The sequence below is a fragment of the Tribolium castaneum genome, chromosome 7 (genome assembly GCF_031307605.1).
Source record: "Tribolium castaneum strain GA2 chromosome 7, icTriCast1.1, whole genome shotgun sequence".
Classification (NCBI taxonomy): domain Eukaryota; kingdom Metazoa; phylum Arthropoda; class Insecta; order Coleoptera; family Tenebrionidae; genus Tribolium; species Tribolium castaneum.
This window is the reverse complement of record NC_087400.1, coordinates 17,275,552-17,287,747: the sequence shown is the minus strand read 5'-3', so window position 1 is coordinate 17,287,747 and position 12,196 is coordinate 17,275,552. Positions and strand designations below refer to the sequence as shown.

The following is a 12,196-nucleotide window of genomic DNA, read 5'->3' as shown; positions in this document are numbered from 1 at the left end:
GAGACAAGTTTAGTGTTCGTTCGATTAGGTAGTGCTGCGAACTACAACACCTGGGAAGCAGCTAACCCCCTGCGTTAGGAGGATTAAAATTTCTAGGTAGGCCCTCAAAAGGATTAATTAATTTTTTATTCATTTAATATTATAATATTAAATCATTTAAGTCATTTCGAAATAGTGATCATTATCATTCATTTCATAAATTCTCTCGTAACCACCAAGTTATTAAGCATCGGAAATGCCGAAAAGACCAGTAATTATTTAAATTCTTGTGCTTCGTCTTACGTCAGCTATATAAATTTTAAATAAATCATTTTCAACTTAAAATAACTCGCAACAAACAATTTCATATTTTTCAATTCAACCATCCCACCTTTAAATTACAATATTAAAAGTTCTTTATATTCTTTGCTTCTAACTTCTAAATCTGTTACGACAAATTTGAGTGAAACGGCATCAAACAAATATTCAACTACAACAAAAGTCTAAATCCAAAACCCACGGTGCTATTCAAACTGTTGTACACAGATAATTTAAGGTTGCATACACCAAAATATTACGAAATAGAAGGATTTGTTGCTAGTTAAGGATAGGTTTAGAGTAGAACGATTTCTCTTCCGCAACGCGTTAGGCGATAAAGCAAAAGAGTGTTTCTCTTTTGCGTCCAGATCAGAAATTACAGGCTCGTGAGTTGGCCATCTTCATGGGAAGAGTCGTAGTCCCCGGGGACGCTCTTCCCCAACTTTAACAAGGTCTAAGACGCGGTGGCAGGTCGTAGTTTCCGCCCGTTGTACTTAGAATGGACGTTGTAATTCCCGTCCCAACGGCAAGTACTTCCACGTACTTGCAGGCTACTACGGACGATCGAGCAGACATAATCATCCGTGATTATCTGTAATAAACTGATATCGCGACATGGCAAAGTTCTGCACAAGTCTTTGTCAAAGCTCGTGGACGGAAAACTTTAGAGAGAAATTACTTCTACATTTATTCAGATTGATTTGTAAAAGCTTGTATGTCCGGGTTTTATTCGAAATTCATTCTAGGTGTTGATCACCTGACTTTTACCGGAGACGGAATTTCGGCACTAGGGCGCAAAATTCAATGCGATGCACGTATCAAAGATTCCGCGAGCATGTTATAATCCGCCTTTGGTACAAGTAATTTAGAAACGCGTTGTCAATTGCCTAGATCCTATGAGTTCGAACAATATCATCTGAAACGTAGGTTAATTTATTTGGACATTATCGAATTAAATTAATTCATGTTAAATATTAACGTCATATCATATCAATAAAACTTTTTCGTATCACTCAGCAACTTCGAAACTATTTACTTGGAATTTCAAACGAATTGTGGTTACGACTCTGAGATATGTTTTGACGACATTACTATACAAAAACAAATAACAATTGGCCAAATTTGATCAAACTTTCATAACCATTGATTATTGTAATCCATCCAACGGAATATTCATTATTCTTGTAATAAATAACTTTGGAGGAAACTTGTGGTTTAAATTTCTTCTCCCATGCGTTTTGACACTACTTTGAATCCGGACTTGCGTTACGGATAAATCCGGAACCCTTTCTGATAAGAATTAAGATCAAATTACGATATCATTATAAGAGTGACTTCGTACATCAAAACAACACAACGTAGGTAAGTGAAATGATCATGTAGCGTATCAATTAACTAGACGAGCCAAACCATTTCGAAAAAAGAAAACAAAAGTAAAATTCAAGATTAATTAAATAAATCAATTAAAATAAGTTGTAAATCATTTAAACATCGATCAACCATCATCAATCACGGTCTCACTACAATACCTTTACCGTACAAATGGGTTATCCAATATTAGAAGCCAAAGTTGAAGGAAATACTTATACGTTCACACAGAAACGATTTTTAAAGGATTATGACACGGCAAGGACGCAGAAAAGCTCACCTTTAAAGTAAGTTTTGATCCATTTGAACTTTTGGCTTGTCCCGTTGAATTTAAGTTGGCAACACTGAACAATGAAAAATCGTATATTTTCTCTAACGAGCATAACTATGGTAAAATTAGCTTTTATCAATACAATTCCTCGCCATCTTGCGGCTTATAAACACACTAAAACATGTTTCCCCTTAATCTTAAAGGTATTATTTTTGCCCATTTTTATTGTTTTAGCACATTTTTGCACTAGAAACAAAATTATTTCGCAAAATTATTTTATTTCAGCTTATTATTTTGGTTAATTTAATTACTTTTTGAACTACAAGACTCATTTCTTTTACAAAATTTTGTGAAATTACTTCAAAAATCATCAAATGGAACTGTAACTATTGTTTTCTTTGTTTTAATTGATTTAACTCGTGGTTTTGAACGAAATTTCACCAATAATAAGACTAAATTTTATAACAAAAAATGGCAGAAAGTTATTTTTACATTCATTTTTTTCAAGTTATTAAATACATTTAGCCTCTATTTCCAAGATTTTTTTTGAAGCTAAAACACGCTAAACGAGGACTCAATTAAATCGAAAATTATATTATTTTTGTTTGTTTTGAGACCTTAGGAGGTGTTTCAATTAATTAAATTTGTCATAACCTGGTATTATTTTTTTTTTGACTCATTTCTTTTTTCATTTAAAAAAGTCAAGCTTTTTTCGTAAAATTTTTTCAAAAATGACAAAAAACTAGCAGGATTTGTCGAAATTGTTGTAGCTAATTATTGACAACTAAATCGAGAAACGATATTTTATTTGTTTCTATTATTTAAAAATAGATTATTTTTTACCGAAAATTTCTCACATAAATAATCTGAAAAACCACAATTTTAATCGAATTTCAAAACTTTTAAAAGTTTTTGAACTAAAATCTGAATTTTTGAGCGCTTCAGCACGTGTATCAACACACTTTATCAAACTTTGATCAAAATTGAATTGTATTGAATTTGTACAAAATAATTAATACAAAAAATTAGAAAAAAATATATAAAAAAACATTAATTGACAAGATAATTGACAACAAATTAATCTCGAGAGGGTAGTTTTATAAATTGAACGGAAACAAAGAAGGCGAAAAAGAAAACTAAATAAACATAATTAAATATACCTCAATTTTTTAATCAAAACACACTAACTACACATTTTTTTTTAACTAAACTGAAAACTCACCTAATTAGGCATTAATACGTTTGCTATTTTTAAGCATATTCAATTCAAACTAAAAAATTTAGACTCGAAGCAAATTTTGTCAAACAAACCGAAAAATCAACAAACAGTTGACAATTACATAGTTTTTAAATGGCGTTTTAGCTCATTTTTCAGCCAAAAACACAATTATTTCGCAAAATTTTGCTTACAACATTAACTAATAATGTAAAACCGACTGAGAATTCACTAAATTGTGACAAAATTGTTACTAAATAGCTTTTTTCGCCTTGATCTAGTGTACTCTTTTTAACTAGATGCTTATTTATTAATTGGTCTATACAGAATGTCCGGTTTTTGAGCTCCACCATGGGGATCTCAGTTACTACAACTCTATAAGAAATAGGAGGTCGGTTAAATTAGGGCAAAATTGCGCATTTTTATGCTAAACCATTATCTAAAAGAAAATTTTTTCATTTTTAGTTTTTGAATTATTAAAAAAATTACAATTTTTGTTTTAATTTTTTTAAACGAAAACTAAAAGAACTAGACGTTTTTAAGAACATTTTAAGGACATTTTACAGGCACTTTTCTACAAGAAATCTAAATCTGTCATCGCCTTTTCCAAGGCGTTTTTGATGTCAGAGTAACTAACAAAACTCAACTTTGGTTTTTTTATGGACGCCATATTTGACACTAGTATTTTTGAAAAGTCTTTTTGATTCTGATTATAATGATGTATCACATGATAAAATCTAAACTTACATGCTGATTAAAATTTAAAAAAATATATTTTTGCAAAGAGTGCTTTGGAAAAAGACGCCAAAAATTTGGTTTAACAAACTAGATTTTGTCAGTTATATTAAATATGCGTGCAACATTTTTATAACTTTGTCTTATTTTATTTTGCTAGGAATAAACAATTCAATTAAATTTCCAAAATCTAGTTAGTTTAAAAACAAAATTGTTGAACTTTTTTTCCAAAGCTCTCTTTGCAAAAGTTCAATCAAGGTGTAAGATTCAATCGTATCATGTGATATATCATTGTAATCAGGAACAAAAAGAAATTATTAAAAAAACACAAATGTCAAATATGGCGTTCATAAGAAAAAACAAATTTGAGTGTAGTAACTCTGACATCGAGAACGCCTTGGAAAATACGATGACAGATTTAAATTCCTTGTAAAAAAAGTGCCTGAAGAACGACTTAGTTAAATAAGTCTAGTTTTTGTGGTTTTCGTTTGAAAACATAAAAACGAAAATTACAAATTTCCGTTTTTTCCCAATAATTCAAAAACTAAAAATGACATCAAATTTTGAGCATAAAAATGCGCAACTTTGCACTAATTTAACCGACCTCATATCTCGTAATAACTGAGATCTCCATGGTGGAGCTCGAAAAATGGACACCCTGTATTAGGTAGTTTTTATCGAATAAAAATGTTTGTGATACTTTGCTAAAAGAAACGAAAGATCACAAAAGTAAGTCAAAAATTACAATCTTTTAATTGTATCAAGCTTTTAGCACTTTTTTTTACTATTTTTTGAACCAACCAAAATTCTGAAAATTGTGCCTTTTTCGGCGCTCATTAAAGCCATTAAATTGTTATAAGAAAACTGGTTATTTTTGAGCTTTTCAATATTTATGGCGGACGTTTGTCAACCTAAAACCGGCGGACAATGTTACCAACTTGATTTTAAACTTCTGGCCACTTTAACCACAATTTTCAAATTTTAGTTACAAATGGAGTGTCCCCGTCAAATTCATTACTGATTTGGGAGAATCGGATAAAATCTACTGGTTTAATTACAAATCTGATCGGTGTTAGTATTAATTCAATATTTTTGTTTATGTTTTTTAATTGATACATTTTTAGTGGTCATTGATAAACCGGCCAATGCCAAATGGATTAAATTTAACCCAAGTCAGATCGGTTATTACCGCGTTAATTATGCTGAAAATGATTGGAAAACACTTACTGAAAATATTGAGTCGTTATCAATTGCCGACCGAACACATTTACTTGAAGAAAGTTTCAGTATCGCACAGTCGGGCGATTTGAGCTACGAAATTCCCCTAACTATGACTAAATATCTAACTAAGGAAACTAACTATATTCCTTGGGGAGTTGCCTCTTCACAGTTGCAACAAATCGCTAAATATTTGCAAAATTCGAGACTGGATTCAGGGTTTAAGGTATGTAATTCTAGACTTTATCTATCTAACTTGTATTAAACTAATTTTTTTTATTGGTAATCTATTTTGCTTATTTAAAGCACGCAGCAACTTTCAAAAACGCGCGTTTTTTTAAAGTGGCCGTGGCAACATAAATAACCCAAGAAACGTGATAAATGACAACTTTTTTATGATTTTTTATTTTATATTTTTTTTATAATGACAATCAATTCCATGGCAACGAAAGATATACTGATCTTACATTACATTTCCAATTTTTGTAATATTAATATTAATATTTATGATTTCAAAGTGTACAAATAAAAAAATAATTAAATGGTCTTTAAAACAACTGGTCTATTTCTAGCACTCCTGCTACACCGATTTGCTTGAAAAATTGCGCGTGTTTTAAATACCTCAATATCCACTCATACTTTAATATACTATTTTAGAATTATGTGGTCACTTTATTGAAGCCGGCTTATGACAATTTGACTTGGGACGACAGCGATGACAGTGAAGGCCATTTGGAGAAGTAGTACCAACTTGAGTACCTATGTGTAAAGTCACTAAATTGCGATTTTAGGTTGGCACGTGTGGTTATTTTAAATCTAGCCTGTGTTATGGACTACGATGAGGCTTTGAATGAGGCTAAAAGCATTTTTGGGCAATGGATCGATGATAATTCGTTTGAGATTTCGCCGAATTTGCGATCGATTGTTTATAAATTTGGTAAAAAAAAATATTTATTTATATTTTTATTTTGTTTTTTCATTTTTTTTTAGGTATGGTAACTGCTGATGAAGTTACTTGGAATAAAGTTTTCGAAATTTTTGCTAATGAGACTGATGCCAATGAAAAACTAAAATTGATGAATGGTTTAGCCAATGTGCGAAATCCATCACTTTTGACCAAGTAAGTTTTGTATTTGTTTGACTTCGTTTGTTGAATTTTTGTTTCAGATTGATTGATTTAGCCAAAGATGAGACTTATGTTCGAAGTCAAGATTATTTCACTTTGTTGCAATATATTTCATCTAATCCTGTTGGAACTCCAATTGTTTGGGATTATGTCCGGTAATTTAATTAATTATTAAAAAAATAATCCACATAATCCACTGAAATACTATTTTTAGTGAAAATTGGCCCTATTTAGTTGAAAGGTTTACCTTAAACGACCGTTATTTGGGACGACTTATTCCAGCGATAACTAACCGATTTTCAACAAATTTGAAAGTCGATGAGGTTAGTTTCAATGATAGTGTGATCTTCTTAAACTTGATGTTTGTTTTTTGTAGATGAAATCTTTCTTTGCTAAGTATCCAGAGGCCGGTGCAGGTGCTGCCGCACGACAACAAGCTTTAGAAACTGTCGCTAATAATATCAAGTGGTTGGAGAAATATAAAACGGTTGTCGAAAACTGGATCACTGTTTAATGTGCTACAAGGAACCTGTTGTAAATTGCTCAAACTGTATATTTTTTAAAAATTGTGAAAAATATACCTACTTAAAAAAAATTGTTGTACTTATTTCAGAGCACCTCTTATAATTTAGAAAAACATATACACAAAAACTTTCTATACAGAGAGTGATTTATCTAAAATTACAGTTTGATAACGTGATATTAGACACCCAAAAAAAACTGCTCAATAATTATAATCAATTCTAATTTTTTTTTAAGATGGCTTTAGTTTTTTGTGTGTTTCAAACATTCAAGCACTTTTTTGAATTTAGCACTTTTTTGAACTAGTGAATTGAGACAGCTCTTTTATTTTGGGCTTTTTTGAATATTTAATCACGATTTTAATTAACATAATCGCTTAATATTAATTAAAAAATGATCAACATTGGTCAAAAATTGTTTCAGTTTTCAATAAAAATTACTTTAATTTTGTACAGGGTACGCCATTTTGGATGTCCGAATAGGGATTTCTGAAACTAAGAGGTTTAGGGAAAAACGAGTGACACATTCTCGGGTTCGTATTTTGAGAAAATAATTTTGGTCTAAACCACATCCCGCTATCGTCTTTTGTTTTCAACTTATACCAAAAGTTGACGTTTTAAAAAATCTGATTTTATTTGGCTATTTGTGTAATACATTATTTTCAAATATTTAAAAAATATTTAACATTTTGCTTTTTCTTTTAGTAGACCATAAAAAAATTTTGGATTTTTAATTAAAACTATAAAAAATATACTACCTAACAAATATTTATAATTTAATGATTTAATGAACACTAATTAAATCAAAAACAGCAGAATAAATTATTGTTAGATCAAATTTTTGTATACATAAGTATATAAAAATATCAAACTGTATTTATGTTGTTTTCAGTTCAGAAAAAAATAAGCTTTTTGAAAATGTCATAGCCGCCGCCTCTGATTCCAATTTAAAAAAATACAATTTTATGATATTACAGCTTAACGTAAGGTTAAAAAAATCGCTAATAACATTATTAAATTTTCTGTAAAAAAGTGCCTGTATGATGTTTATGTTTCGAATATGTATCTTTTATAAAAAGAATAATATGTTTTTTAAGATTTCGCTAAAATAATAACTTTTGTTTTATAAGTCGAAAACAAACGACGATAGCGGGATGCGGTTTTGACCGCAAAAATTATTTTCTCGAAAAACTGACCCAGAATGTGTCACTCGTTTTTCTCTAAACCTATTAGTTTCGGAGATCCCTTATTCGGACATCCAAAATGCAGCACCGCGTATATTCGGTTGTTTTCAAAATAAACAGATGGTTGTAGATTTGTTACTATTCTATTGCCCAAAATTTATAATCCAAAGTAAGCCGAAAAATAACGGAATTAATTCGAAAAGTGCTACTGCTTGTGAGCTGGGAACTGGAAAACAATAACTGCTTTTGGTCTTGAATGTTTGTTTACCAACGTTTTTGACCTAAAGATATGTCTAGGAACACGAATTTTTGCTAAAAGCAGGCAGAAAAATTATTAATCTATGTTCAAAATTTAGCAAGAATCGATCATCAAAGCACATTTTTCCAATTGCAATTGTTTGAAGTAGATGTTTAAAAATACAAAACAAGACGCACTACGTTAAGATAAATATGGTATTTGTCATGTTTTGTTTCACGTCTTTAAGCTAAAGACTTGGAATTTTTTACAATTTTTCGCTAAGCATGCCGAAAAATTAAGAAAATTGAGTCAAGAATTAGACACACAATTTAACAAAATGATGTAAAAAAGTCGCGCTCCACAAAATTTTATTATTAAAGATGATAAGAAATTATGAAAGGAAACATAGGTATTCTATTGGTAACTACCAACATCTTCAACCTTATGTTTGCATTGAAAAAAAATGAAAACTTCGCAATTAAAACAATTTAATATTACATTATTAAACAATATTGAAAAGAAAAACGAACAAATTACATAAAATATTTAACAATTGAAAACAGAATTATCCTCAATAGTGGTTCTGTTTTGAGTTGTTAAATATTTTACGTAACTTTGTCAATTTTTTATTTTTTAACCTCTTTTTAACAATGCAATTTTCAATCTATTCAATTTTTCATTTTTCATTTCTTTTGCAATGTAAACGCAAGACTGAAACTGTTTAGTCCGGGAGCAGGTATCTCAAAAGTCGATTATTTAAGAAGTTGGTCTGGATTCGATTGCACACGATGGCTGAAAACTGATTCTTATGTAGAATTTTCTGCTAAATTCGAATCTGTAGGTCGCTTTTCGATTTGGAATTGCCTTCATTATAAAAAAGACGTTTTTCGGAAAATTTTTGAAATACGAAAATTGACTAAATTTTGTTTTTACATCGTCATATTTTCCTTCTAAATAAAGCCAGAAAATGCTTTTTTTGCACTAGTTTCCCAAATATATGTAGATTATAACATATTTAAACAAGCTTTAGATTTTACAAAAGAAAAGTAAGAAAATTACAGTTTTCTTGTAACGTGTCATATTTGTGTAGTGAATTTTCGAGATGCGAGAAATTTTTTTATTTTAAAAGATAGACCCCTGTTTAGTTTAAAAAAGTTTTTGGTGTAAGAATCATTTCGATATCTGTAACACTCACCTAGTTATTGCAATTTAAAGTTAATGCAATATGAGCGCAAAGTGGAAATCAGGACATATCTTTCTTTGTAGTGACTACAGGACCACTGGACTAAGCTTGCTAGGTCAAATGCCGCGCTATGTCGTTCGACTCCTCTTAGTCTTAAATCTATTTTTTTCAATTACAAACAATTCAAAGGTCCAAACACAGTAAACAATATGTAAAATAATTAATAATTTCCACGTCAAAGAACAGTTTATTTACTAACTAAATCCCTTGAACTTAGTTAAAACTTCACATTTTAGTCATTTCTTTTTTAAACTTTTAAATCCAGTAACTAACAAATTTAAAGATGTTGTGCCTATAAAACGAAGCCTTGCAATTGCGTTCTTTTTCTGATTAATAAATCAGACATCGCATGATAATAAATTGAAATTTTTTTATAATAATTTGTATCGTAATTCACGTATTCATAAAAGTGATCGAACAAAGAATCTTTGTTGCTCATTATTTGAAAATCAGTTACATGATTTTGGCCATTTTTGAGTCACTTAGCTTATTCTTGAGTTATAAAGTCACATATTAAAAAAAAACGACGAAAAAAGTTAAGAAAGTGATGAACTAGGAATAAAATGCGTGATTTTAACCACTTGCAAGGGGTTTAGTTAATAAATAAACAATTTTGACGTGAAAAATTATTGGTGATTTTATTATTTACCGTTTTGGTTCTTGAAATGTTTGTAATTGAAAAAAATATAACATAAAAACTAAAAGAAGTCAAATGACATAGCGCGGGCATTTGACCTAGCGAGCTTGGTCCAGTGGTCCTGTAGTCACTACAAAGGGAGATATGCCGCGATCTGAATTCCGCGCGCATATTGCAGTAACTTTAAATTGCAATAACTAGGTGAGTATTACAGATATCGCAATGATTCTTACATCAAAAATTTATTTGAACTATTGACATCATTTCATCTCGATATGTAGGGGTCTATCTTTTAAAATAAAACAATTTCACTACACAAATATGGCACGTTACAAGAAAACTGTGATTTTCTTACTTTTTTTTGTAAAGTCAAAAGCTTACTTATATACGTTGAAATCTACATTTACTGGGAAATCTAGTACAAAAAGAATGAAGTTTCTAGCTTTATTCAGAAGGAAAATATGACGATGTAAATACAAAATTTGCCCAATTTTCGTTTTTCAAAAATTTTCAAAAAACCTCTTTTTCATAATGAAGGCAATTCCAAATTAAAAAGCGACCTACAAATTCGATTTCAGCATGAAATTCTACACAAGAATCAGTTTTCAGCAATCGTGTACATATCCCCTTTTTCTTTTATAATTTTTTTATAATTTTTAATAAAACTCTGTGGACGTCGACTTTGAATTTTCCCATTATTTTGTTCCTTTTCAGAAATCCATTTAGGAAAAAATGAACCAAATTTTACATGGGTACATAATTTAACGTGTTTTTTGAGTGTTTCATTAATTACAGACACGAAAAGATAAAATTAGTACGAAGTTATTGTTTTTTGTTTTTTAGCGCACAAATTTGAATTAAAATTTTTAGCCTCTTGATAGTGCGGTAAAAATAAAGCTAAAAAAAGTTAGTTTTAATCACAGGAGCGGTTATTTTGAGAGACTACGTCCAACATAAGTAGAAAAAATCAATAAATCACTTCTAAAATGTTAGTAATTTACAATCATTTTTTGAAAAAAGTGTGTTTATTTTTTATATGATTCCAGTTACTTCACGTAAATTTCATTTCAAACAATTTAATGTGCGTTTATAGTATATTATTATACGTTTTTTATAAGACGTTCTATTGTGGCACGAATGGTTTTGGAGCACGACGAAGGAGTGATCCAATAGAACGAGTGCCGCAACTAAGTCTTATAAAACGAGTGTAATATACTATTTTTTCTTCTTACTCTTTTAGTTGTTTGTTTTTGTTTAATTTAAAATCTGTTCAAACTATTTCCTGTTAATTTTGTTAATTATTCGGGCTTTATCAATAAACGACTTGACGCTGTTGACAGAGCACAGTCTAAATTACAGTGATGACTGAAGACCCCTCAGGTCAGTACTGCCAATACAATGCCTAAAAATTTACTAAAAGGAGTTGCACAAAAGTTCTCTTTGTGAAAGTGTTTCAGTTTCACAACAAACAATTTGTAAAACCAAAGTAGAAAAAAATATTTTTGATCTAAAGATTTTTTTTTAATTTTGTTACAAAAGCGTTGGAACAAAGAACCGTTAAATTACTATAAAACTTACACAAAAGGTTTGACTTTTTCAATCGTATTCTCGTTTTTACTCAGCTACGCAAAATTATGCCAATAAAATAATGTACAGTGCTCAAAGAGTGTTATTTTTGTCTTTTTTCTAATTTTAGGTAGAAATCTAATTTTTCGGTTAAATCGAGCTAAAAAGAACTAATTTTGACATGAAAATTACGTTTAAGTTTTATCTTTTTTGAAAATTTTAACGTTTTCACCCGGAAACCCAATTATACCAATGTAAACTTTCGTACCGTTCAAAGGAATTTTTTTTGTAAAATAAGCTAAAATGCGTTTGCAAAATAATAAAATTTTGCTCTGTTTGTCAAATTTAAACGATTTTTTCGACTAGAGATTTTATTAATTAATACCAAAAAATATCTAAAAACCATGAAGTCCTTTTACAATTTTTTTAACTATTTTTTAGTTTCATTTTATCCTTACAATAGGTAAGGCAAAAATATCGCTGTCAGGTTTTTCACCTAAGCATCATCTCATTATTTTTCGAAATTTCGTCAAAAATAAACCAAAAAACAGTGAACTTCGTTCAAATAAAAAGGAA

The 12,196-nt window shown here is 29.7% G+C and overlaps 1 protein-coding gene across 5 annotated transcripts in view; it reads left to right on the top strand.

Moving 5' to 3' along the window:
- LOC661399 (aminopeptidase A) overlaps window positions 1–6,815 on the top strand; it is a 50,183-nt gene extending 43,368 nt beyond the window's left edge. For 3 of the 5 annotated variants that reach the window (XM_064358122.1, XM_064358123.1, XM_064358121.1), the window contains 9 exons: window positions 1,827–1,952; window positions 4,873–4,958; window positions 5,012–5,331; window positions 5,763–5,845; window positions 5,897–6,042; window positions 6,096–6,225; window positions 6,273–6,386; window positions 6,446–6,554; window positions 6,608–6,814. In XM_064358122.1, the coding sequence (XP_064214192.1) occupies window positions 1,827–1,952; window positions 4,873–4,958; window positions 5,012–5,331; window positions 5,763–5,845; window positions 5,897–6,042; window positions 6,096–6,225; window positions 6,273–6,386; window positions 6,446–6,554; window positions 6,608–6,745 (1,252 nt within the window). In that variant the 3' untranslated portion in view covers window positions 6,746–6,814. Of the gene's footprint in view, window positions 1–1,826; window positions 1,953–4,872; window positions 4,959–5,011; window positions 5,332–5,762; window positions 5,846–5,896; window positions 6,043–6,095; window positions 6,226–6,272; window positions 6,387–6,445; window positions 6,555–6,607 lie in introns of all 5 variants that reach the window. The other 2 variants (XM_064358124.1, XM_064358125.1) reach the window with 2 other exon arrangements.
- The last annotated feature ends 5,381 nt before the right edge of the window (window positions 6,816–12,196 follow it).